Source organism: Miniopterus schreibersii, assembly GCF_964146895.1.
Source record: "Miniopterus schreibersii genome assembly, chromosome: 1".
Taxonomy (NCBI): Eukaryota; Metazoa; Chordata; class Mammalia; order Chiroptera; family Miniopteridae; genus Miniopterus; species Miniopterus schreibersii.
In genome coordinates, this window is record NC_138101.1 from 79,293,088 (window position 1) to 79,320,600 (window position 27,513).

Below are 27,513 nucleotides of genomic sequence, written 5' to 3' on the forward strand. Positions count from 1 at the left end.
TACTTCTTTTTTTACATGCTAGCAATAGGTTCCAGGGCTAAGGTAAGAAGTATACAGGATGAACATGGAACATCTTATCACACCAGAAAACAAGGATGTTATCAGAAACTAGGATCATGTCCAAAGAAGCCAATATGAATAAAACCTCACTGGCCAAATACAGGACACTTTGTACATCAGTAAGGATAATAAATGCAATTATTTTAAAACAAAATATGCTTAAATTCAGGAGTTCATACTGACACTAACATAATCAAGCCCAGTGCTTGTCTTTGGAGCATGCTAGGGAACCCATCATTAGTTGGCCTTTCTGTATCTCAGGATAACCAAATAATTAATAATAAGAAGTTTTCTTCTCTGAAAGGATTCCTAACAAAAGAGTGATAGGATTAGATTATCATCATTTGCAACCTTATTGAGTCAGTGCAGTGGGTCAAGGTGATTGTCAGTGGTTCCTGATACTACAAAATGAGACCTGGTGGAAGGACATGACACTTGCCTCCTGGTAGCACGTATTTTTATCAAATCTGAATCAAGCGCTAGATTTACAGAAATACAAGGGACACATATTAAACAATACCACAGAGATGCAACCAGCAAAATACAGACTAGGAAACACTGCAGAATAAATTATCTGGTTACTTCAACTAAAACAAAACAAAAAATTGCAAGAAAAAAAGATGTATCCAGATATCAAAAGAAACTTAAGAGGGCCTAGCTGAATAGCTCAGTTGATTAGAGTGTCATCCTGAAAACCTAAGGTTGTGGGTCGGATCTCCAGTCAGGGCACATACAGTAATCAAGCAGTGAATGCATAAATACGTGGAACGATGAATCAATGTCTCTCTCTCTCCCTCTCTCCTTTTCTCTCTTCCTCTCTTTCTCTAAAATGAATAAAAAAAAAATTAAAAAAACACGTAAGAGATTTTGTCAGCTAATTTTAATGTACAGTCCTTATGTGTATCCCAATTCAAATAAATAAAATGATGCTGATAACATAAAATAGGAAAAATTTGAAAACTGGCTATTTGATTTCATGCATTAGGGAGTTCATTGTTAATTCTCTTAAGGTGCAATGGTATCATGTGCATATGCTTTAAATTATTGATGTTTGGAGATGCATACAAAAATCTGTAAATTAAATGTCTGGGAATTTCTTTAAAATACTTGGGGATATATAAATTATACCTTAATTAAAATAGTAACTAGGAACATGGGGGAAGTGTGTAGGGGTGTAGATGAAAGCAAGATTGGTCATGCACTGATGATTAATAAGCTAGGTGAATGGTAAATAAGGTTCATTAAACTATGCTCTTTACTTTGGTAAATGTTTGAGAATTACAACAGACAAAAAAAGCTCTAGGAGTACAATGAAACTATTATACTTATTAGATGTGCCCCAGAGTACTGGGTACATAGTGAGTATTCGATGGACACTTACAAATTCATTAAAATATTCTCAAGATTTTTTAGTTATTGAGAATAACTCACAATTTACCAAAAATACTTTATTATTCCATTAAGTTTATTAATTAGAACAAAAATGATCACAAAGATGTTACAAAGAATAGGTCCAGTTTATTTGGTTAAAAAATACTTTTATATACAATCATTATTATGCAATTCAGGATTGTCATCAAAATGTAGATGGCCATTAAGAATTTATCAAATTGATTATTCCATGTTGAGTTCAATAATAGAAATATTCATTAATTAATTTTTTCCAAATTAAGATGAGCAGCTAACTCTGAGATCTCTAGCCCAAGAAGGAGTAGGTGAGGAGTAGCCTGCTTTCTCCGCTGCAGAATGCTTCTGGAAAGGATGCTGAAGACCTTGCTGCAGAAGATACACCTGTAAACAATTTAAGTAGGTAAATATAGATTTTCTTCCTTAGGACCCTTATCAATTTTCTAAATTTCTAAAACAACAAGGCAAGTTTTACATTGGTTTGAAAATGTTTAAACATTTTATATTTTATTAAAACTTCAACTATAGTTGTTACTTAAAATTTCTATTGTTCCACAGAAAGTTACTTAAGTACTAGTTTTGTGTTAAAACAGGAGAGTGAATATGTAGTGTTACAAAGACTATATATATATCTTGATGATATTAAAACTCACAGCAGTAAAAGGATTATAATTTTCTAAAGTATTTACAAAAATAAAACTCTCAATAATTTGCAATCTTTCCAAATCAAGGGCATGGATTCCAACTTAGGCTGCTTCCTCACTTGCAGTTTTGCCCCACGGTAATAAACTGAGGCATCAAAGAACACACCTCTTTAAACAATAATTCTAGGAACAAAATGTGTATTTTCATCCAGTCATGAAACAGTTAAGTCATGAGGATGTAATGTACAGCATGGTGACTACAGTTAATAATACTGTATTGCATATTTGAAAGCTGCTAAGAAAATAAATCTTAAAAGTCTTCATCCCACCTGGTCAGTGTGGCTCAGTGGTTGAACTTCGACCCAGGACCCAAGAGGTCACAGTCATATTCCAGGTCAGGGCACATGATTGGGTTTCGGGCTCTATGCCCAGTAGGGGACATGCAGGCGGCAGCCGATCAATGATGTTTCTCTCTTATCAGTGTTTCTATCTCTCTATCCCTCTCCCTTCCTCTCTCTAAAAATCAATTTAAAAACATTTTAAAAAGTCTTCATCCCAAGCAAAAAAAGATTTTTGTAACCATGTATGGTGCTAGTTACTGTGGTGATCATTCATATGCACAAATATCAAGTCCTTATGTTATACATCTGAAACTAATACAGTGTTCTACATCAGCTATATCTCAATTAAAAATATTTTTCCAGTGGTTTTATCACTTCCTTGGATATTCCTAAGAAAATGCCTAGTTCTAATAGAAAAAGGCAGATGATTATAAGAAAGTAAAGCCAAGAGATCAAATAGGGTATATTACCATATTACAGTATTTTAATAGGAAGACTGCAGCAGCAGCGATCTTAGCGCTGCTCTTCACTTCGCCCCAGGTCCTTCCTATACGTAGCCTTTCAGTAAAGTCAGCGTTAGACCTACCTAATCTCACCTGCTAGTTTGAAAGCTCCCTGAATCAATTTTTAGTACTTCTCCACAGCGCCTCATGTAGAGTGGATTCTCGAGAAATGTTTGAAGCGAGAAGGTAAACATACGTTGTATGTGTAAATGGTTTCATGTAAAAGGTTTAACAAAACCTTGTTCCTTTCCTGCATGACAGTGAACCCTCAGTGAATGTCCCAGGCCTGCTCCCTGGCGCCCTGACGAGGGGAGGTGGTGTGTCCGCTGTGTCATCAGACACCATTGCTTCCGATTGAAAAATAGCTTCCAGACTGGAAAACTGAACACCTGAGAGACTCCTCAGGGCTTTCTTTAGTGTGGTGACTCCCAAGGCAGGTCTCCTGTGGGGACACTGCAAACTACACCTATGGCTCTGGCAAGAGAGATTGCTTTCTGTGGAACGTGAAGCTTTTTTATTTTTATTGAATTTATTGGTATGACCTTGGTTCATAAAATTGTGTTTCAAATTACACTTCTATAACATATCATTTGTATATTGTATTGTGTGTTCGTCACCCAAAGTCAGTCTTCTTCCATCACCATTTAGATCCCCTTCACCCCTCTCCTTCTGGTAATCGCCACACTGCTGTCTGTGTGTCTGAGTTGTTTGGGTTTGGGGTTTTTTTTGCTTAATCCTTTCGCCTTATCACCTAGCACCCCCACCCTCTGACAGCTGTTAGTCTGATCTCTGTATCTGTGAGTCTGTTTCTGTTTTGTTTATTTTGTCCATTAGATTCCACATACAAGAGAAATCATACGGTACTTGTCTTTCTCTGACTGGCTTGTTTCACTCAGCCTAATACTCTCCAGATCCATCCACACCTGTCGAAAAGGCTAACATTTCCTTATTTTTCACAACCAAGTAGTATTATTGTGTAAATGTACCACAGCTTTTTTTTTTTTTTTTTTAATGTCTTTACTGACTTCAGAGAGAGGAAGAGGGCGAGAGAGACAGAAACATCAATGATGAGAGAGTCATTGATCGGCTGCCTCCTGCACGCCTCCTATTGGGGATCGAACCCGCAACAACAGGCATGTGCCCCGACCAGGAATCGAACCGTGGTCCCCTGGATCCTAGGTCGATGCCCAACCACTGAGACATGCCAGCTGGGCTGAACCACAGCTTTTTTATCCACTCAACTACTGATGGGCACTTGGGCTTCTTCCAAATCTTTGTTATCAATAAAACAACAAAAAAGTGCTGGCGAGGGTGTGGAGAAAAGGGGGCCTTTGTGCACTGTTGGCGGGGTGCAGACTGGAGCAGCCACTATGGGAAACAGTGTGGAGGTTCCTCAAAAAATTAAAAATGGAGCCGCCTTATGACCCATGATCCCACTTCTAGGAATATATCCAAGGAAAACTGAAACAGTCATTGGAAAGAATATCTGCACCCTCTGCTCGCTGAGTGCCCCTCACAGCAGCCAGGATCGCCCCCGCCGCTCTCCAGCGCGGCTCTCGCCTCCTCACACCCGAGCTTCCCACGGTGCCTGCTGCTGGTGCGGCTGCTGCCAGACGCCTGCCCAGGGGACCCTGACGTCGCCCTGTTTGTAGCCACGCTTCTGTCCTGTGTCTTTCTGAGGGCAGTGGGGCCAAGAGCAGCCTGTGATAGTCTTGTGCGTCTGAATGTTTACTTGAACTTGGGAAGATACCTCCCCACCCACTGTGGGCACTGCATCGTTACTCAAATATAATTTTGAGGAAGGGAAGAAACAAAAGGGAGGAACAAGCCAATGAAACAACTTATTAAACAATGTTTAGTTTCCTCAGCTTAGACTGCTTTACCTAAAGATTACTGAGTTATTTCCCTTTTCTTTGTTTTTCTTAACACCAAAAAAAAAAAAAAAGAAAAAGATTATTATTTAAGAATATTTTAGTTTCTAAAATGAAAACCTAGAGTTGTCTGGCTAATTAAACTACTAAAATAAAAATTTAATCCAAGTTCCAAACTAGAAATAGCCAATTTCCTCTCTCATGTGAACTCTGATGGGGAAAGTAGTGATGAGAATGATTCTGAGGCTGTGACCAGTTTTAGAGAGTGAGAGAGCCATGATCACCAACAATGTCTGCTCCTGTACAGGACAAAAGAGTGACAGCATAGGTGCCAGGGCCATTCCACTTCTAAAATATATATTATATGCAATGCATTTTAAACAATTAACTATGAAATAGCTGAGGCACAGAAGAAGGTATGCAGAATAATATAATGAACTCCTGTGTAGCTTCCATTCAGCTTCAGAAATAAAATACTTCCAATTTTTGGGCCAAGTTTCCTTTCCTGACTCAAATTTCCTTCTTACTGCAAAGTCACCACTGTCCAAAGTTGAAGTTTGTCATCTCTGGTCATTTTGTTACTTCTACTATATACGTGCCTATCCCTAAGTAGCATATAATATGACTTGGCATGGTTTTTGGTATAACTAAGTGGTAACACCCTGTGTGTATTCCTTTGGCACTGCTTGTTTTGCTTAATGTTATATGCGAGCTTCATCCGTGCTGATGTGCACAGACCTAGTTCATTCATCCTCACTGCTCTCAAGATCAATTTAAGTGGAGCCAGGTTGCTGCTGCCATCAGGCCTCCATGGATTTCAGAGATTGAATCCAAATTTCCCAAACATAAACAGCAGCAGCAGAATAAAACCCTCAGATGTTCAAATAATGTACCTATATAATATAAAGGAATATTTTTAAATTTTATTAAAAGATAAATCAGAAAATATGAGAAAGTAATTTACTGATACACAAAAAAAGAGAGACCAGGCATTGAAAATTCTGGAAAGCTAGTGCTGGCAATGGTCTAGTGTATCACGTCTGCAAACAAAGTCAGTGTGTTTAAAATGTGACATATTTAAAATTAATAAAAATAGCCTGGCCGGACATGGCTCAGCAGTTGAGCATCGACCTGGGATCCAGGCGATCGGGGTTTGATTCCCGGTCAGGGCACTGCCCAGGTTGTGGGCTCGATCAATGACTCATCGATGTTTCTATCTCTCTCTCTCCCTCTCCTTTCCTCTCTCTGAAATCAATAAAGATATATTTTAAAATTAAAAAAAAATAAAATAAATAAAATTTAATAAAATTAATAAAAATAAATGCAGAAGTCAACCACCTTACCTCTGAAAAATCATTTGTTTCTGCTTTTCGCACTGCAGATTCTGCCATCCAGTTCTTCAGCACGTATCTAGGATTAACAGCTTAAACAAGAGGGGAAGCACATATTGGAACCACAAATTACTAGGTCAACACAGGCCGTACAAAATTACAGCTGAAATTAGATAATATTCGAGAACTTTGCTGGAAGGCTCTAAAGAGAAGAAATGATCAGCATTAGTCAATTTTGATCATTTATAAACAATGTACAGTATTTATTACCTTATGGTACAGAAAAAACTTTTTGAGCGATATTTTTTCTTTTCAGTGTTTCATCAAGTTGTCTTTTTCAGTATGTTCAGTTCACTAAGCATTTTATAAAGAACAGAGAAAGCAGTGAATTCATCTGAATTAGGCCCTTTATTCTAAGTGGAGAGGAGAAAAGTTGCTGCTTTTAACATCCACAATCACAGAACTAAGGTCTGACTCGGGAGCACTGCTTAGAGCTGATGCTGCCAAGAACACACAGGAAAGGTTACCTGCAGGCAAAGTTCTATTTTTGATAGTAACCATGCATTTTTAAATACTAAAAAGTATTATAACAATGGCACATTTAGAAAAATTCCAGAAACTATGTCTTTATTTGAGATGAGGTTTTTTTCAAAATAATTTATCAACTGGGTGGCATAAGGGAAATTCTAGAAATTACTATTTTGTGGTTTTCAACAGCAGTTTTCTGAGTTACTTGAATGCAGGAAACAAATTGCATTTCAACTTGTTTTTAAAGGTATGCCAAGATATGAGAGATAATTAAAAATAGAAGTGCCCTGTGACTCAGTAATTCTAATTCTCTAAAAATATAGTCTATGGGGGCAAATTTAAACATTAAAAATATTATTCATATTATTAAGGAAAACTAGAAATAACTTAAATACTTAATAATAGGGGTATGGTTAAGTAAAACATTATATATACCTTCAAAGACGTATTATTATGCAGCTATTTAAAATGTTACATTATAAAAAAAGAAAAACTGCTTAATTTATTTTTAGTGAAAAAAAGATCCAAAATTATAGCCCTGTATGATTACTACTGTATTTTTTCCTAATCAATGCACAGAAAAAGAGAGACTTGAAGTAAATGCATCAAAAAGTAAATAGGAATTGTCTTTGGGAATACAGGAATCTTTTTATTCTTTTTACAAGTTTGCCTTTTTAAAATTTTAAAGAATTTATACAGAACTACTTTAAATAAAAACCTCTGTACACTATATATATATATATATATATATATATATATATATATACTATCTTTAAACAAAAAGAAAACTACATGCAATCAAAATTGTGGAAGCACTCAACTTAGGCAAATTTGACAAACATTTTCTAGAAATCTGCCAACAAAATACCGTTAAAATACATTGGGAATTGCAGCTACAAGCAGAAGTACTTTGGATCATATTATATACAAAGTAGTTAAAAATCATAAAATTATGTATCTGTTGCCCTAGCCAGTTTCGCTCAGTGGTTAGAGCATTGGCCCGCAGACTGGAGGGTCCTGGGTTTGATTCTGGCCAAGGGCCTTGGTTGCAGGCTCGGTCCCCAGCCAGGGCGGGGGTATGTGTGGGAAGCAACCAATCGATGTGTCTCTCTCACACTGATGTTTCTCTCTCTCACTCTCTGAAAAAGCAGTGGAAAAAATATCCTTGGGTGAGGACTTAAAAAAAAAAAAAATTAAAAAACAACATTTAAGCAGTTGGGTAAGGAGAATTATGTTCAAAACAAAAATCCAACCACAGTTCCACATAATTTGGTGATCATTGATAAACTAAAATATAGGCTACTTAAGGGCAAGTATCTAATTCATCTTTGTAGTTTCAGCTTTAGACAATGTGACTGTGCAAAAACTAGCACATAAGAGGGGCTTAATATATGTTTGCTGAATAAGTAAATTTAGTGCTGGGAAAAGAAACTTAAGATCATGTTTTATGAGTACATCATAATCTCAAATAAAACATGCCATTGGAAAATATCAATGAATCAGAAATTCAGCAGACCCAACGGCCATAAAAAGCTGAACACTTCCAATTATTAAACTCAACCAATCTCTGATGGGCTCGCAATAAAACTGGTAGTTAGATTTATCATATATTCAATTCAATAAACTATATATGTTAAAATAGAAATCTGATTCATTATTAAGTAGTTATTAAAATAATTTAAAGGAAAATTATTGGAAATATATTCAACTTTTTCTCTTCCCTCTCTCTCTTCCCCCCCCCCTGATGCCCCAGAGGAGGGATAAAGTAGAAAATTTCCTTTATTCTACTATCTAGAAAAGGTGAAGTCTGCAAGATTAACTTGAGGCCACTATTTAAATTTACACTATCACCTTAACTTGGTGATTTTCAAACTTTTTCATCTAATGGCACACATAAACTAGTTAAAATTCTGCGACACACCAAATAATACTTTATATTTTTTGCCAATCTGACCAAAAAAGTATAATTCTGGTTCATTCATACCAGATGGCTACTGTTGTGCTGGCTGTTGCATTTTTTAATTTGAAAATCTAAGGAAGAAGAAGTCAGTGCCCCTGACTAAATAGTCAGGTAGTGCATGTTTTACTTTTTCCCGGTGGGCATGGGCTTTACTTGGGGACTGTCGGGGGAGGAGAGAGAGGAGCTGGGCTGGTGAATGGAGGGAGGGAGGGGCCTCTCAACTTGCTGCTTGTTTAGGGCAGTGGCCTGGAGGCGGGGTGAGTGAGAATCCTGTAGAGGCAGAAGAGGGAAAGGGAAGGTCGTGGAATGGACACTTTCCTTAGGGCTAAGAGCCAGGACTGGGGGGGGGGGGGGATGGGGCCTGGGGGTGTGGAGGGAAGGCCCCTGCTTGATCCTAGCTCCCCTCCTCCCCCACCCCAGCTCCTGGCCCAGATGCCTGCCCTGCAGCTCCCTGGGCTTCCTGTGGAGAGGAGGAGGGAGATGTGGGGCACGGTGGCACCCCCTGCCTCCAGGGCCCTTGCCCAGAAGAACTGCTCACTCAGCCTGCCCTTGTGCCCCAGCCAGTCAGGAGGTCAGGAAGCCAAGGTGCAGCAGGGGAACTGTGCCCTTCCCCGCCCCCCTGCCCTCTGCCCCGCCCCCGCCCTCTCCGAGGCTGCAGCTCCTGGCTGGGTCCCCGTGTCTCTCTCCTTCCTCCGCTGTCCCCTGGTTTGGCCGCCCTGCCAGCTGAGCGTCTGCATCAGGACAGGCCAGGGGCCAGACTGGATCACAGCGAGAGGAGCCCGAAGTGCTCCACATCCTGAGCTCATTGCAGCCTTGTCCATGGCAGAGCTTGCGGTGTGGTTCTCGGACAGGGTGGGGACACAACTCCAGGGGCCGCGTCCTTGGCGACCACCCGCAGCAGCGCGGTTCTGGCCACACTGCGCCCCTCACCACAGGATGTGCAGCGGCCGTTCTTCCCCTGGCTGTGCACCCCCGACGCCCCACTGCCCCAGCCCCACACCCCCGCAGTCCCCTTAGGCCCACACCATCATCTCAGGGGACACACCAAGCCCCCACCCAGCCGGCGGCCGGGGCGCCCCTCTGCCGCCCCAGCCCCTTAACAGTTCTTGTGCAGTAGCGCACACCTTGCAAATCGCTGCCTTAACTGAAAGCCCTTTCACCTGGATCACCAAATGACCTTGTCTAATTTCCACTGAGAGGCCTCAGAACACAAAGGAAAGGTGTCTGACTTGCAATCAGTCTAAGGTTCACCTTGTGTTATTTTCCAAAAGCAGTAAGTTTGTGTTGAGCCAGCCCTGGTTTGGGCCAACTCGGTCCCTCATGGTGGGGGCCATTTCCAAGGTGGGGGGGCGGTCAGTGGAGTAGGCCTGGGGCTGTGCTCTATAGCGAGGCTCAAGCCCAGGACTTCAGTGCAGCTGCCTTGAGCTTTAAATAGCTGTGTTCTAATCAGCTGACCAAACAAGATAGATTCTTCTGACCATGTGCCACAAATTCACGAGTAGGCATGAAGAAAAGCAAAATTACACTAAGTTTTTAGAATTACAACCAGCCTCATTTTATTGCAGATGCAGATATTTTAGGGCTTTTGAAAATATCTTCCTAGCAATATAAGCTGAATCGTGTAATGCTGGAGCTACCTAGAGTAACCTACCTATTAGTGTCATCCCTATTTCATCTACATGAATCAGGTCCCTGGTGACACCAGTAGCTCTATACAACCCCTAAGTAAGGCAAGAGTACTTAAGGACTTAGAATTCATATTGCAAAAAGAAATTCTATTGTTCCTTTCTCCAAGCCACATGTCACATAGCGAACTGAAATCAATATATAAAGATGATTTATTCTTAGAGCTATCATTACTTGAATGTTTATTTTAGCCCAGGCACTGTAACAAGATCCTTCACATATATTATTGCTCATCATTACAACATCCCTGCAAAATATCCACATTTTACAATAGCTAAGGGCCTTAAAACTTGGAGAGGTAAATATCTTTCAGATTATACATCTAAAAAGTGGCAAGATGTGATTCATCTGCCAGATTCTAAAACTCATGTTCTTTCTACCGAGGAGTTAGAAATGGCCAGGAGTTTAGGGTGGGGACCCTGGGGAAAAAGGAACCATGCAAAGGTGAAACGTCCTGGGCAAACAGGATACGAGAAAAAGAAGTGTGCCCTACACCCGACCCCCTGAAGTGGGAAACTAAAAACAAAGAGGGTGGCTGTCACTAAGGTAGAATTCTTAGAAGGAGCCCATGAGGAACAAATATAGGAAATATAAACCCCTAGACTAGTGAGCTGCAGAGGCGACCCTTTTCAGGACCCCTCTCGCACCCCAGAGCTTTGCTTTCTTTACACTAAACCTTTGTACTCTTTCCCTTACTCTTCTGTTGTCCGTGAACTTCATTCTTAGACTCCACGAGACAAAGAACCAGGTAAGGAGAAAACCTGGTCTCACCGCCATAACCCAAACCGCCTTTCTGTCTCTCTCTCCACCATCTATTAAGGCTGAATCACTTTAACACCAATATGCAAACTGGCTGAAAACAAAGCTATCATGCTCTGAGTTAAAAACCACCCACTGAAATTAGAAAGCTCATATATGATAGTCCAACTCAGCTAAAATTTATTCATCTAGAATTCTTCTTGTTTAAAAAAAATAAAGCTTAGTTCCCTCAGGTAGTTCCTTCTGGTTTAAAAAATGTTGCTTTTATGTGATTATTTAGTTCTTTAAAAATGAAACTGATTACTTACCCATCATTCTTCTCCTTCTTTCAGAATCTGAATCATTCATGTTATTAAAATATGAATAAAAGAAAAGAAAAATTACCTACTGTCTCCCCAAATTATCTTTTTTTCAAAAGGGTGGGAATTATTTCACAAGACAAGTATTGAAAAAAATTAAAAATCACCTTGAATCAGTGTCTGAAAGGAATACAGAAAATATGAGTCGATTAAATATGTAAAATACTACCTTGTTTAGTTATTTTAGATAATATCAAACCTTTTATTTTTACAAATTAAATTATATTTGTCTAAAAATAGTCTAAATTGACCAAAACCTTTCCTTATCTTAAACACAGTTTTCTGAAAATATTTTAACTTCTCCTTGATTACTCAGGACCATCTTTACAAACAGCCCTCGGTGGCCATGGAACTGGGAGGGCGATTTGCTCCCGTGTGTCCTGCGGTCTCCTGTCTGTCCCTTCAGCTGCCTCCACCCACAACTCCTTTACTCCTTCCTGTTTGTTGCTTCTACTTCATTTTGAGTTATGAAACAAAATAACTTCTTACAATTGTGTAAGATGTGCCAGTAAGTCAACATCGGATGAAAGCCCGAGGAGCTCTCCTCCACTTTCAGGGCTTGGAAAACCTGGGGAACTGTGTGATTGAAGAGCTGATGCGGGGGAGGTGTTACTGCAGCCGCCTCAAGCGTGCGAAGTGCCCAGGAGTAAAAAGGAAATGGTGAAAAATGAAAAGGGAGGGATCTGATGGATTAACTATGCTAAAGCAATATATCTTATGCTTTTTTGCAGATCATTAGATTGCCTTACCTCTTCAGTCTCAAAAGGTACTGGGACACCCAGGCAGGGAAGAGTTCATGCTCTGAAGTCACCTTCAGTGCCCAGAATTGCTAAATGAAAGTACAGCAATAGGCTGCTTATTCTATTTGTATTGGTTCAGTTCATTTTAACTCCACGTTCCTTTTAATTATATTCTTTAATAACTTATCATATCCAGATTTTTTAAGGTATACTATCTCAAGTAGAAGTAGTACTAAAAAGGAATAATATTTCCATTTTCTTTATATAATATTTAACTCTAAAATCTAATTCATAGACAAACATGTAATGGCATGACTTAAGAGAAATAAAAATATACAAAGTTCTATCAAAGAGATTACATACATGTGACTACTTGCATGACCAAAAGTCTTCCTTTAAATAGGGAACTCCCTTAATGTAATTTATTTTTAAAAGCTTAATTTGCAACTGCATTTTATTTAGTCACCTATTAATTTACTTAACAAATATTTTTGTAACGTCAACTATTGCTAGGAACTTTATTAGGTGGGAAGGATATAAAAATTAATAAGACATGATCCCTGCATTTAAGGAAAGTGTATAAACAAAATATTCAATGCCATTTTAGAAATATACATATTTATAAAATATATATGTATTATAGAAATACGTATATTAAGGATAAGAGAACACCAAAGAATGAGCAATTCTTTGGTGTCAGGGGATTGAAAAGGTCTCATATCAAAAGACACGGAAATTAACTATTGAAATGATGAAAAGTGTAATAAGCTCTTCACAATTAAATTATCCCAACTCTTAGTAATTTAACTATTGAGATCTGTCAAAACTTGAACAAGTCACTTTAATATTACTTTGTCTCAGTTTTCTACACATTAAGTGATAATTAGTGATTATCAGTAATTAATTATTAATTCTGATAGATTCATCACTAACACTTTTTTCAATTACATCAAAGATTCTTATTGGTTAACATTTTTTGGTATTTCCAACTGAACAGGTAGACCTTTTTTTAATTCAAATCAGTCCTGGAAATGTAATTTAAGGCTATCCATGCCCATGAGAAAAACAATTTTTCTTTTTCTTTTTTTTGTTGATCCTCACCCGAGGATATTTTTTCCACTGATTTTTAGAGAAAGTGGGGGGGAGGGAGAGAGAAACATGGATGTGAGAGAGACACATCAATTGATTGCCTCCCATGCAAGACCCGACTGGCTGGGAATGGAGCCTGCAACCCTTTAGGGTGTGGGGTGATGTTCTAACCATTGAGCCACATTGGCCAGGGCAAAAAATAACCATTTCTTATAATTAGTATGATCCATACCTACCTTTACAATAACACTTGCTATGCTTCTTTTTCAAAGAACACTAGTTTAACTCTCATTTCCTACACTGACAGCTATTCTTGTTTGAAAGTAGTTATAAACAAGTTGTAAGAGCTGAAGCCTCTTGGTAGAATAGTTTCAATCATGGCAGCCCTTCCTTTAAATCCCATGTGGAGATCACGCTGAAAAAACAGAGTCTGAAATCTCTACTCAGAGGGAACAGTTGAGCACCTATGAGGTAGGTATGATTATTAATCCTCTTACAGGGGAAACAAGTGAGGGCCAGAGAAACTGAGCAACTTGTACAAGCTCACGTGGCCTGTCCAAAGGGCACTCTGGATGTGAAGCACCCACTCTGCCACCAAGGCCTGTCTCTTCAGTCACTGCAGCACACGGCCTCCTAAGTGCCCGCGATGAACATGACCCCTAAACATCCACAACTCCACAGGACTCTCAACTCCAAGCTTTATGACTTATCCCAAGCTGCCTTTCCCCTGGTGACTGACTGGATCAAGGGACCGAGAGAAGAAGCCCATCCTTTTCTTACACGAGAAAGATGCGCGGAGCTCAGGAATGAGGAGCCTGAACTCTGGGGAAAGCTGCCTGTGTTTGCATCCAGCCAGACTTTTACGAGCTGTGTGACCTCGCACTTGTTGCCTCTCTATGCCTCAGTTTCTTCATCAGTAAAACAGAGATCACAATGGTACCCACCTCATGTTATGTCACCAATTTTACATATAAAATTCTTAGAATAGTGCCTGGAACATAATAAGCACTCAAATGTTAGCTATTACTGTTGTTATATTATTATTAACAATATTTTTTATTATTTCATAAAGTATTTATTATAATGCCTCTCCCAGAATAAACTGTCAATAACAATGGGTTCTCAATAAGTACTCATTAAATGAGTGTATAAATGAGGCTGAATTTTTTTAATTGTGAAAAAATAACATTATACAGAGAATGTCATGAATAATAATGAAGAAATTGAAATGAAAAAAATGAGGCTAGGTTTTAGTCTCAACAATGACAAAAACAAGAACTGCAATATATAGGACTGAGACATTAAAAATAGATCTATGTTTCTAAAAATCTATAATAAGTAGAAATCTTCTGGCAATACCCATATTATTCCATAAATAATATACTCAATGTATTATAACTTAAATAAAAAGGCAACACATATTCTTAAAAGTGAATTAAGTGCAGCCACTTCGGAAACAGTTTGGTGGTTTCTTAAAAAATTAAACAGATTTATTAAACCACCCAGCAATTCCACTCCTAGAATATACACAAGAGAAATGAAACATGTTCACACAAAAACTTGTACACTAATGTTCAGAGCAGTATTTATTCACAATAGCCAAAAAATGGAAATGACCCTAATGGATCAGCAAAATGTGGTATGTCCATACAATGGGGTACTGCTCGGAAACTAAGAGAAAAGAACTACTGACACAGATTACAACATGAATGAACCTCAACACATGTAAAGTAGAGAAGCCAGACACAAAAGACCACATATTGTATGATTCCATTATAGGAAATGTCTAAAAGTGAAAACCTTGAGAGATCGAGAGTAAATTAATAGTTGCTTGGTGCTGGGAATAGAAACAGAAACTGATTGCAAAAGAGCACAAAGGACCAGAAGTGTGATGGAATTGTTCCAAAACTGAATTGTGATAACAGCACAGATATGTAAATTATTTTAAAAATCACTGAATTGTATACTTAAGGTGAGTGAAATTTTATGGTATATAAATTATACCTCAATAAACCTGTTAAAAAAAAACAAACAGAATTAAGAAAAAAGCCAAATGTCACAAACTAATACCTGAGGAATATTGAGCTCCTATAACTGGCTTTGAGTAATCTCACTGAGCTGCCGAAATGTCATGGTAAAATCAGCTTCTGTCTTTTCCATGAGCTAATGAAAATAAGTATATTTACCAATCTCAGTTCATTGAGAAGATGCTAATTAGTAATTCAGATGTTAATCAGAAAAAAGATTAAATTATAAACTCACGTGTAAGAGAAATGCAATTAAATCATCATCACCCTCCCTTTCTCCAAGTAATCCCAATTTGGCTTTGAATAATTCTCCAAATCTAAAAGAAGAAATGTCAATTTAATATGTTATTAAATTTCTCACTATTTTAAGAACTGTCCTCAAACCAACCAGGATGCTTTAACATCTATATTCAAAAAGGACAAACCTTGTGTAATAAAGGATAGGATACCCCTCAAGAATCTGAGCAGCGCTATGGGAAGGAAAAAAGAACAGTTAAACCTTGATTTAAAATTAGCATTCTTGAATTACATTTTACAAGAAAAAAAAGAACTTTCTCATGTATTAAATAACATTAGATTATGTACTACTGATTCTGGTTTGGTGATTTAATTGTATATCATATCTTAGAGAAAATTATCAATACTAATTTACTCAAAGATTTGAATACAGTACAAATCAAACCATGTCACTTCTGAAACACTATATACAATTAGCTTACAGGATAAATGTTGATATAAATGGGTTTTTTGGTGTACTTTTAAAATCTTCTTAGACCAAAAATAATGCATTACAAGTAACTCACCCAACACAATATTTTACGTGTCTGAATGTATGAACACATATAGTGAAATATTTCATAAAAATATAAAAATTAGAGTTTGTAACCTTAAACCCATCTTTAAACAAATAGTTTCTATTTCTTAACATTCTTAAAGGTATTTTCAATTACATAAAACTCAACACATTCTGAAGCTAGGCTCCCTTTACCTTCCTGACCTCACCTACAACTCTTCCCCTTGCTCATTCTGTGGCAACCACCTTGCTGTTCCTTAAACACCCCGCACACTCCCACCTCAGGGCCTTCGCACAGGCTATTCCTTTGCCTGTAGTGCTTCCCCCCAGGTATCTCTGCAGGGTTTGTCCCTGTGACTCCTTCAGGTCTTTGCTCAGGATCTTTGCTGACCATCCTTTTAAAACTGTAAACCCTGTCTCCCTCCCTATACTCCCTACCCACTGCTTTATTTTTCTCCATAGTACTTATCTCCTTCTAATATGTTACATAACTTATTTATTCCGTTTATTGACTGTCTCTCCCACCAGAAGTAAGCACTATGAGGGTGTTTATTGTGCTGTTTTATTCACTGCTATCATCTTAGCACTTAGAACAGTGTCTAGCACATACTGAGGAGCTCAATAAATATTTGTTGAATGAATGAATGAACTCTGCAGGGCAAAAGAGATGTAAAATTAATGGAGACAAGCTGCTTGTCTCCATCAATGGGATGAAGCTGCTGAATGAATATCATTTTATATCATTTTGATTTTGAACTATGTGACTGTATTACCACTATAGTTTTAAATTAATTAAGAAAGCCATACATGGGTTATAAAACTTTTTTATCTTTATTGTAGTAATTTTTTGCTACCTGAGATTAATAAAATCACTATATGCCTTGTCTTCCACTTGGAATCTTGTACTGGAAACAGTAAATTTTAGATTGGAGGTAGGGGGAGGAGAGTGGAAAACAAAATATGTTTTATCTTCTAGCAAGTACATTAGAGACACAGAAATGAATAAAACATGGCCCTGCCCTCAAGAAATTCAATGTCCAATGGTACATCAACAAATATTTTAACATAACCCTGGCCTAGTAGCTGCTGGGTCCTGGAAGACACAGGCAGACCTACAGGGTAAGAGCAAGGCTTCAGCCCTCACTCTTGAGGTAAAGCAGGGCTATACAAACCCTCAACACATTTTGAATAGTAGATTTTACTAAACACATTCTTTGATCCCAAAAATATGGACATAAGTTCAACTACTTAGAAATTAAGAAATAGTGATAAATAACCCTTAGATCAAAGAAGAAATAAACTAAAACTTTGCAACATCTAAAAAGCAATAAACAGGAAAACAACTTATCCTGAAAACTATGGAAAAAAGCAAAAACTGTACTAGAGAAAAAAACAGAGTTGGAATACTGTCATTATTAAAGACTAAATAAGCTGGTTTTTAAGATGTTACTTTCTTCCATTTCAAAATATGATCCTTATACAACTATATTTTTATACAGATTTAATTAGGATTTACTCACAGCTGCTTTTGCCCTGGATCCGGTAATGGGTTTAGAGCTTGTAACAATTTATTTAAGTTAAACATCCCAATATTGGCCTGGTTTCCTATTTTATATCTTCTTTCATCATCAGATGTGTTTGGTACAAAATCTGTTTAAAACAAAAATACTATCCTTATACAGTGAGCTATTTTCCTCATTTTTAAGTTTATACTTAAACTTAATAAATTTACATTTATTAGATAAAACTCTTTCTGACATTAAACATTTAACTAAAAAGTAATATAAATATTTAATGTCCATACACATGAAAATACTTTATACTATGAATATTTGCCTAATAGAAGAATACATGTCTAACCTACAAGAATTTCCAGGTCACCACATACATACTTCAAATTCAAACTCAAGTAGCATGTCATCCTCAAAGCCCACTCTGATCTTTCCAGGGTCAAGTATTATATTATTGTCACCTCCATTTTATAGGTTAGTAAGTAAGAGGTCAAGTAACTTGTCCAAGGGCATTAAGGGTCAGATGCCAGAAATCAAACTCATGTCTGTCTGATAACATATTCCCTACTGTGCTTCATGTTATCTTCACTAATATCTAATTCCTTGAGGGCTAAGGTTACAAAGAGCTCATTTTTGTATCCCTATGGCACCTAGAAGATTGTGTACCACACAAAATTACCATTCTACAATTGACCCCAATTCTTTTACTACCCAATCACTGTATTAGGTATAACAGTTTAAAATAAACTTGTGAAATAAGGCATATTTATATATACATATAAATCATACATACCTGGGTTATAGGCCTCCATAAAACCAAATGGACCATAGTCAATTGTAATGGATAACAAACTGAAGTTATCAGTATTACAAACACCTAAAACAACAATAAAAAATTCCAAAAACATGATAATAAAATAAAGCATTTTGTTGTTGTTGTTAATCCTCACCCGAGGATATTTTTTCCATTACTTTTCAGAGAAAGTGGAAGAGGGGAAGGAGGAGGGGGAGGAAGAGAAGGAGGGGAAGGGGGAGGGAGAGGGAGAGAGAGAAACATTGATGTGAGAGAGACACATCAACTGGTTGCCTTCCCCATGTGCCCCAACCAGGCCTGGGGAGTGAACTCTCAACCCAAGTACATGTCCTTGACTGGCAATCGGACCCACAACCCTTTGGTATGCAGGCTGACGCTCTAACCACTGAGAAAAACCAGCCAGGGCAACAAAGCATTTTTTAACTGTATAAAATTATCCAGAATAGAAAAGATCAGGGAAATGCATTTGTATTAGAAATGAAGCAAAATTTTATTATCAATTGAAAGTCTAACTGATGAAGACAAATAGCTTAATATATACTAAAACTGTACTTTAAAAATCAATTTAGCCTTTTGTTTTATATTCCCCAGTTCCCAAAGATTTCAAGTACTTTAGGAACAAAAGCCCCAAGAAATAAAACTTCCTCTTATTTATCCTCAATTTCTAGCAGTTATTCAAACAATAAATTATTTGGAATGGAATTGAGACTAGTAAAGGAATAAAATTAATTTTCAAAGGCTGTGAAAAGGGGAAAGGGGGAAAATATGGATATGTGTCCCCGTAACAGTCCTGAGTTGCAGACCACTAGCAGTGTGGGGGTATGAGGAGAGTGACCTCTTAGGTGTGGGGTTCATGGATGGGGGCAGAGTGTAGGGTAGGAGGAAGCCATGGGCACACCAGCCTCATATAGGATTTTGGGCATGGTGGCACAGTGTTCAACAGAGAGATTTTCGACCTTTTTCAGAGAAAGATGGCCCTTTTTATCCAAATGTTAAATGTACAGACTCTCTAATGCAGCCATTCCACTTGTAGGAGTTTATCCTCAAAAACTCATCTTCGAGAATACAAAGGGATAGTTGTGTGGTGATCACTGCAGCACAGTTTATAACAGCAAAAGCTCTGAAACACCTACGCTGTTCTCCACCCAACCCCAAGTGAGACACAGAGAGTGTGTGGTAATTAAAGCCAATTTCAAAAAGTTTTGCAATGTGGAATCCTCCTTTGGTATTTATCTAGAGACCTTGCTTTTCAGCTATTCCTAGTTCAGGCAGATATTCCTGCCAATGCAACCAGGCTGTTTTTATAGGAGAGATGTGAATGTCATCAAAATAAAGTCTAGGAAACTTGGTATGAAATGGTTAATAATGATTATCCCAGAGAATGGAACTCAAAATGACTTGTGTATATTTTAAATTCTTTACCACAAGCATGTAATACTTTAATAATTAAGATTTTGAAAATACCTTTAAGGAGGTCTAAATATAGACTCACAAGGTCATCCTTATTCTATTTTGTGTATGCTGTTCAATTCAAAACCATTTTAAATTGTTGCTAAAAAAAATTTGTATGCTATAAATGTTAAGAAGCTCAATGGCAGGAATATTTTGATATACCTAAAAAAGAAGCCTCCTGCCTCAACAGATTAATTCTACTTTCTCACTGGAAGAGTGAAACATTAATAGATAACTTACCATGAGCAAAACCAACAGACATCCACAGGGCAATAAGTTGTGCTGTCTTGGATACCACAATAGAAAAAAAGTCCTAAAATAAAATTTAGAAATTTTTCAGATTTTACAAATGTGGGCCAATAGTTGACTAAAGAAACAGAAATTATATATGGAAGAACATAAAATTATTCATTTAGAAATAATTTATAAAAGGCTCATACACAGTATTATGATCAGGCTTTCTCAATGTCCAATAAAAAAAGGAAAAAGCGCCCTGGCCCGCGTGGCTCACTGGTTAGAGCACTGGACCATGCACCGCAGGGTCACAGGTTCAATTCCCAGTCAAGGGCAGGTCCCTGGGTTGCAGGTTCCATCCCCACCCCAGTCAGGGTGGGGGGATGTTCGGGAGGCAACCAATTGATGTGTGTCTCTCACATCAATGTTTCTCTCTCTTTCTTTCATTCCCTCCCTCCCTTTCACTCTCTCTAGAGATCAATGGAAAAAACATCCTTAGGTGAGGATTAACAAAGAAAAAAAGGAAAAAGCATGAGAATTCAGCACAAGGGAGTTAAATGTAAGGGAAGTGAGTTATTAAGCTTTGAAATGAGTCACCAAGATAAATAATGGAATCCTCTTCTCTGTGACTGTTAAAAGAATGAAAAAAGTTATGAAAATAAAAAAATTTCCACAGGAATAGAAAACCACATTTTCCTATTATGTGTTATGTTTATTTTAAAACTACAACTACAGAAACAGCTATATATCTAATGGGTGAGAAAAGAAAATATGTGACCAACTTATAAATGCTGCTCAAAAATAATGTGTACAGTCAGGATGCAGTAGCACCTGTTCTTGTTTTCTAGAGAACCTTCAAACAAAACAAATTTCTTCCCTATGCCTTGCTTATGAAGCCGTTCATCTTACTCTCCTCTAACAAAATGCTCATGATGCTCTACATTTCCTTGCCTAACTGTAGTTTTTTAAGTCCTAAGTTGTAACCACTAATGTTGACAGGCCAATGAGAGAAAACAAAGTATTGCCCTTTCTCTTTAAAAACTTACCACAAATCTATTAGGTTCTTTGACATCTACTGAGGGGAAATGTTCCTGTATGATGAAATCTAATAATGTCCTGGAGATGAAAAGGAGATAGTATCAGTGTTCCTCCAAATATAGTCTCTAATATCCAATCACCTAAATCCACCCTTGCCACTCATGAATTCATTAGGTTCACTCTTAACATTTTTAAAATTAAAATAAGATTGTATACCCCTAAAACAGCAATAGATAAATATTTCCTCAATACTAATCAAAACTAGAAATGTGTTTCTAAGATCATATTAGATTCCATCTTATTACGTTACAAATTCAAATCAGTTCAATAAACATCATGGAATAGCTACTGTACCTACTGTGTGCCACGCCCTGTGTGGGTGCCAGGAAGAAGAATGACAAGATTCAGACACAGCCCTCAAAAAGCATATAGTCAATTAGGGGAGAAGAACATACAAAAATAATGACATTACAGCACAACACATGCCACTGTAGAAATGCACACAAAGTGTAAAAACAGCAGAGCAGCCGGGCCGGAATAGCTCGGTTGGTTCAGCATCACCCCATGTGCCGAAGGGCTGCTGGTTTGATCCCCGGGTAGGGAGCACACTGAAGGCAGCCAATCGGTGTTTCTCCCTCACATCCCTGTTTCTCTCTCTCTTCCTACCTCTCCCTGAGCGTGTCCTCAGGTGAGGATGAAAAACAACAACACAGCAGGGAGTGACTATGTGTGGAGGTCATAAGGAGATGAGAAAAATCTGGCCAATGTCTGAAGTTAAAATATTTAAGTTGCATATGCATCATGTTTTTACTCCCCATTTTAACCAACTTCTCTAGTTAGTCGACTACTCATGTTATTGCATTGCATAAGAGAGAATCCAAAAAAAATTGGAGGTTGTAGATATTATTTGAGAATTACTAAAACCCAATCAAAACAACAGGAGTGGATTAGAGTTGTATATATGCATTTTTCAATACTTTAATCATTTAATAACTTCAGTAAGTGCCTATACGTCAAAGATTGTTGCAGGCATTTGGGAACAGAAAGGTCTATGTAGTCATGTTAGCCAGAGGAGGCATTTCAAGGATGAAGTGGTCACCTCTGTACATCAGTGTCAGAGAGAGAAGTGAAATACAGCTGAAGTATGGCCACCAGATGGAGCAATTTCAGTGACATGGTGAATCCAAACAGAAGTGACCAAAAAACAAATGGGATGTTAGAAATAATGCCCAGTGAGAATAGACAACTCTCTCCTCAAGCTGAGATGACCACAAACTTAGTGAACATTTGCTAAAGAGATTCAGAGAAGCTTTCGTCAAGATAGTGAAGGAGAACTTCCCACAACCACATCAAAATTACAACTAAATTACTACATAACAACCATCATTCAGAACCAATAGAAATCTACTTGAAAAGAAGTTCTACAACTAAGGATATAAAGAAGCCACATCAAGACAGATAAGAGGGGCAGACATGCAGAACAGGCTGCCACACCTACCTATGGCAGTTCAAAATCAGGAGGGCTATCTCAGCTGCAGAGGTCCCCCTTGAAGAGCGAGGAACGCTCTCCTCTCCAGCCCAAGGTTCCAGTCCCATAACTTCTGGCTGTGAAAACCAGCAAGGATTATGGCTGAGTGAGACATAGGGTGGCTGGAGTCCCACGCAGTTCTTCTTTTTTTCTTTTTCTTTTTTAACATATCTTTATTGATTTCAGAGAGAGGAAGGGAGAGGGAGAGAGGGATAGAAGCATCCATGATGAGAGAGTCATTGATCAGCTGCCTCCTGCACACCCCCCACTAGGGATCGAGCCCGCAACCCGGGCATGTGCCCTGATGGGGAATCAAACCGTGATCTCTTGGATCCTAGGTAGATGCTCAACCACTGAACCACACCCAACCGGGCCCAGGCAGTTCCTCTTAAAGGGCCTGTGCATGGACTTACTCAGATTCACTAACTCTGAGCTCCAGTGCTGGGGAAGCAGCTCATAAGGTGCCAGGGACATATGTGCAGGAACTGAATTGTCTGGCTTTGGCTGAGAGTTGGAGGGGCAGCTTTCTCCCAGACAGAAGTGCTGACAGAGGCCACTGTACCTTTGCTGAGCCCTCCCCGTAACCCCTACAGAGCTGGCAGGTGGGTGCCATATCTGAGTCTCCATCCACGTGGCTAACACTCTTCAGATGGCACTGGTGACTCTCTGAGACCCCCACCTCACCAAACTTGCAGGCCCACCTAAGCTATTTTCAGTGGCTTTTCCAAACAAATGGCCTGTCTTGGCTCATGCTGCAGTTTTTCCTAAAATCTCTCAAAGGTTCACAAACCCCAAAAAGCAGCATCTGGCTTCATTGTGTCCTGTGCCTCTCACTAAGTGGCCCCAGGCCAGGCACCAGTGGCAGCTGGCCTCAGATCAGAATTGGCCCCTCCTGGACATCTCCAAGCCCAGCACAAGTAGCAGCCATCTGAAGATTGCTCTGTAGCTCATGTTGGGTGGCCCCAGGTAGGGCACAGGGGGCATCTGATCTTGGCTTATAGCTCCTGGGAGGTCCCAGAGCCAGCGCACCACATGGACAGCTTCAGACCACATAAGAGCACCGCCTAACCACTTCCATGAGTGACACACTGAAGGAGCAGACTCTGGGCACCAGAGCCCCGCTGAAGTGAATTCTGCACCATGGGGTTGGTCCTTGCACAGCAGATCCTCCACTATAGTTGCAGCCAGTCCTCGAAGCCAATTAGTCTGAGTGTAAATCCCTCCCACTGACATACCAACAGCAATTAAGGATCAACTATAACAGGAGGATGCACACAGTCTACACAGAGGGGTGTATCTGCAGCACCTAGTTCAAGTGACCAGAAGGCTGTGACATGGCGCCCTACAGGACACTTACTACATAAGGCCACTCTACCAAGACAGAGAGACATAGCCGCTCTACCTAACACATAGAAACAAACACAGGGAGGCAGCCAAAATGAGGAGACAAAAAAACATGTCCCAAATGACATAACAGAACAAAACTCTAGGAAAAACTAAATAAAATGAACACAAGCAATCTACCAGATGCAGAGTTCAAATCACTGGTTATAAGGATGCTCAAAGAACTTAGGGGAAAAGTGGGTGAACTTAGTGAGAACTTCAACAAAGAGATAGAAAAACATAAAAACAGAGATAAAAAACATAAAAAAGAACCAGTCAGAAATGAAAAATACAGTAACTAAAATGAAGAATACAATACAGAGAATCAACAGTAGAGTAGAGGAAGCAGAGGCTCAAATCCTCAATTTGGAAGATAAAGTAGCTGAAAACTCTCAATCAGAACAGCAAAAATAAAATTTTTAAAATGAGGAAGTTTAAGGGGCATCTGGGGCAATAGCAAGCATACCAACATTCAGATCATGGGGATACCAGAAGGAGAAGAGACGAGCAAGGAATTGACAACTTATTTGAAAAAATAATGATGGAAAACTTCCCTAACCTGGTGAAGGAAATAGACATACAAGTTGAGGAAGTGCAGAGTGTCTCAAACAAGATGAATCCAAAGAGGCATCATAAGTAAAATGCAAAAGGTTAAAGACAAAGAGAGAATCATAAAAGCAGCAAGTTAGTTACCTCAATGGAGCTTCCATAAAACTGTCAGTTTCTCAACAGAAACTTTGCAGGCCAGAAGGGATTGGCAAGAAATATTCAGTGATGTAAAGGAAAGACCTACAACCAAGATTACTTTACCCAGCAAAGCTATCATTTAGAATGGAAGGACAGATAAAGAACTTTCCAGACAAGAGAAAGCTAAAGGAGTGCATCACCATCAAACCAGTATTACAAGAAATGGTAAGGGGTCTTCTTAAAAAAGAAGAAGAAAATAAAGATCAGAAATATGAATAATAAAATGGCAGTAAGGACATATCTGACAACAATTACTTTCAGTGCAAATGGATTAAACGTTCCAATAAAAAGACCCTTACAGATGCTGTATACAAGAGACTCTCCTCAGATCAAAGATACATACACACTGAAAGCAAAGGGATGGAAAAAGATATTTCTTGAAAATGGAAATGAAAAAAGCTTAGGTAGCAATAGTTATACCAGACAAAATAGACTTTAACACAAAGTTTATAAAAAGAGACAATGAAGGACCCAGTAATTTGACATCTGAGTATTTATCTGAAGAAACCCCAAACACTTAATCAAAAAAACATATATACCCGTATGTTCATGCAGCATTATTTATAATAGCCATGAGATGAAAGCAACCTAAGTGTCCACCAACAGACGAATGGTTAAAGAAGTAGTGCATGTATACAACAAAATATGACACAACCATAAAAAAGAATGAATTTTGCCATCTTCAACAACACGGGTGGACCTAGAGTGAAATAAGTCAGAGAAAGACAAATGCCATATGATTTCACTTATATGTGGAATCTAAAAAACAAAATACACAAACAAGCGGACCAGAACCAGACTCACAGATATAGAGAACATTTTGATGGTTGCCGGATGGGTAATGGGTTGGGGGAATGGTTGAAAAGGTAAAGGGTTAAGAAGTATGAATTGGTTGTTACAGAATAGTCATGGGGAAGTAAAGTGCAGCATAGGAATACGGTCAGTAATATTGTAATAACTATGTATGGTGTCAGATGGGCACCAGATTTATCGGGGTAATCCCTCCATAAGCTATATAAATGTCTAATCACTGGGTTATATACCTGAAACTAATATAATATCGTACATCAACTACAATTTAAAAATATTTAAAATAAATAAATTGGGGGGAAAAGAGAGAGACTCAGTGAACAGTCATGTCAAGTGTGATAACTTCTCTGCTCTGCTCATTCATTTCCCTCATTTATTTTCCCCCTTATTCTGCATGGACTAGGTATCTGGGTTTACTAAACTAGTAATTACAATATAAGATCTATATTCCAAATGATTCTAGTTTGTCTAAGAGAATTTTTTTGCTTATATGTATATTTCTAATGGTTTTTAAAAACTGTTTTATATTTTGTTGTTGTTAATCTTCACCAAAGGATATTTTTCCATTAATTTTTAGAGACAGTGGAAGGGAGGAAGGGAGAGGGACAAAGAGAGAGAGGAGAGAGAGAGAGAGAGAGAGACAGAGCGAGAGAGAGAGCCATTGATGTAAAAGAGGCACGTGGATTGGTTGCACTCTGTGTTTAAATGCTTTGTGGAAATTTAGTCTATTGTTTTTCCTCATGCTGTTGAAGGGGCTGAGTCTCACATCTGGGTCAACCCAGTGTGAACAGGCATAACACACATGTCAAAACTGCAGCCCAGGAAAAAAGAGAAATAAGACAAAGGACACATGACGGGAATCCCAGAAATTAAAAGGAGAGCTTTGGCCCTCTTGAGGCTGCAGAAATGAGGAGTCTGAGTCACTTCTACCCAGGTGTCTGAGTGGCACAGAGGCCCTCCGCTGCAATGAGGGTGCATACGAAACAAAAAATTCCTTGAGAAAGTGTCTGCCAGGTCCTGCGCTTCTCTTTTTATCCTCCTAGAAAACCCACACAACGTTAGACACACAACAAGTATTAAGAATATTTATTAATGCCTGGCTCGGTGGCTCAGTTGGTTGGAGCGTCATCCCACACACAAAAAGGCACAGGTTCCATTCCTGGTCAGGGCACCTGCCTAGGCTGTGGTTCAGTCCTTTGATGGGGTGTGTACCGGAGGCAATGATGGATGTTTTTCTCTCACATTGATGTTTCTCTCTCCCCCTTTTTCCTCTCTCTAAAATCAATAAAAACGTATCCTCGGGTGAGAATTAAATATATATACACACATACATATATATATATAAATTGAAAACCAAAAATATTTAACTTCCCAGCACATAAATAAGCATTTTCAAATTGCCTTCTACCATTTTTAAAAAAATCACTTTCTAACCTTAGTAAATCCAGTTCACCATAATGAGCCAAAATTTCTAATGATCCAATTCTAAACCATGATTTTGCAACACGCAGCACTACTGCACCTGCAAAAGAAACATTTATTTCAGCATAAAGTATTTCAAACTATGCAAATGTAGCCTAAATGCTTTCCTTAAAAAATAAAACTATTTTAATAAAAAAGAATTCAGTATCTGAGTTTGTTGCAAAAACAACTAACTTATACCTGCAAAAGGATCAAGGATTTTTGCTCTATTTCTTTAAGCCTGAATCAATTAGAATGTTAGGAACCACAACCCTTTCAAAAATACTGAGACTCCAACCCAGCTAAAGGCTGCTCAGTTAAATCGTTAGGCTCCAAACACTGGGATCCCAGTCTCCTCTGTTGTGACCTTTCCCCTCTACCTCACCTTGAATTACTGAATTAATTACTGTGGCATAATCCCTGCAAGTGCCTTTCAT

The 27,513-nt window shown here is 38.4% G+C and overlaps 1 protein-coding gene across 1 annotated transcript; it reads right to left on the reverse strand.

The window, feature by feature from the left end:
• Positions 1-1,516: 1,516 nt before the first annotated feature.
• On the reverse strand, positions 1,517-27,513 carry LOC308566584 (protein adenylyltransferase SelO-like; the record flags this gene model as incomplete). The annotated part of the gene is given in 14 exon segments (XM_081157028.1): positions 1,517-1,851; positions 6,170-6,249; positions 11,399-11,442; positions 12,199-12,278; positions 15,349-15,366; positions 15,370-15,441; positions 15,541-15,622; positions 15,731-15,775; positions 17,619-17,748; positions 18,403-18,486; positions 20,116-20,188; positions 21,156-21,225; positions 27,050-27,177; positions 27,457-27,513. Coding segments are annotated over 14 exon segments (1,086 nt in total). The 3' UTR covers positions 1,517-1,728.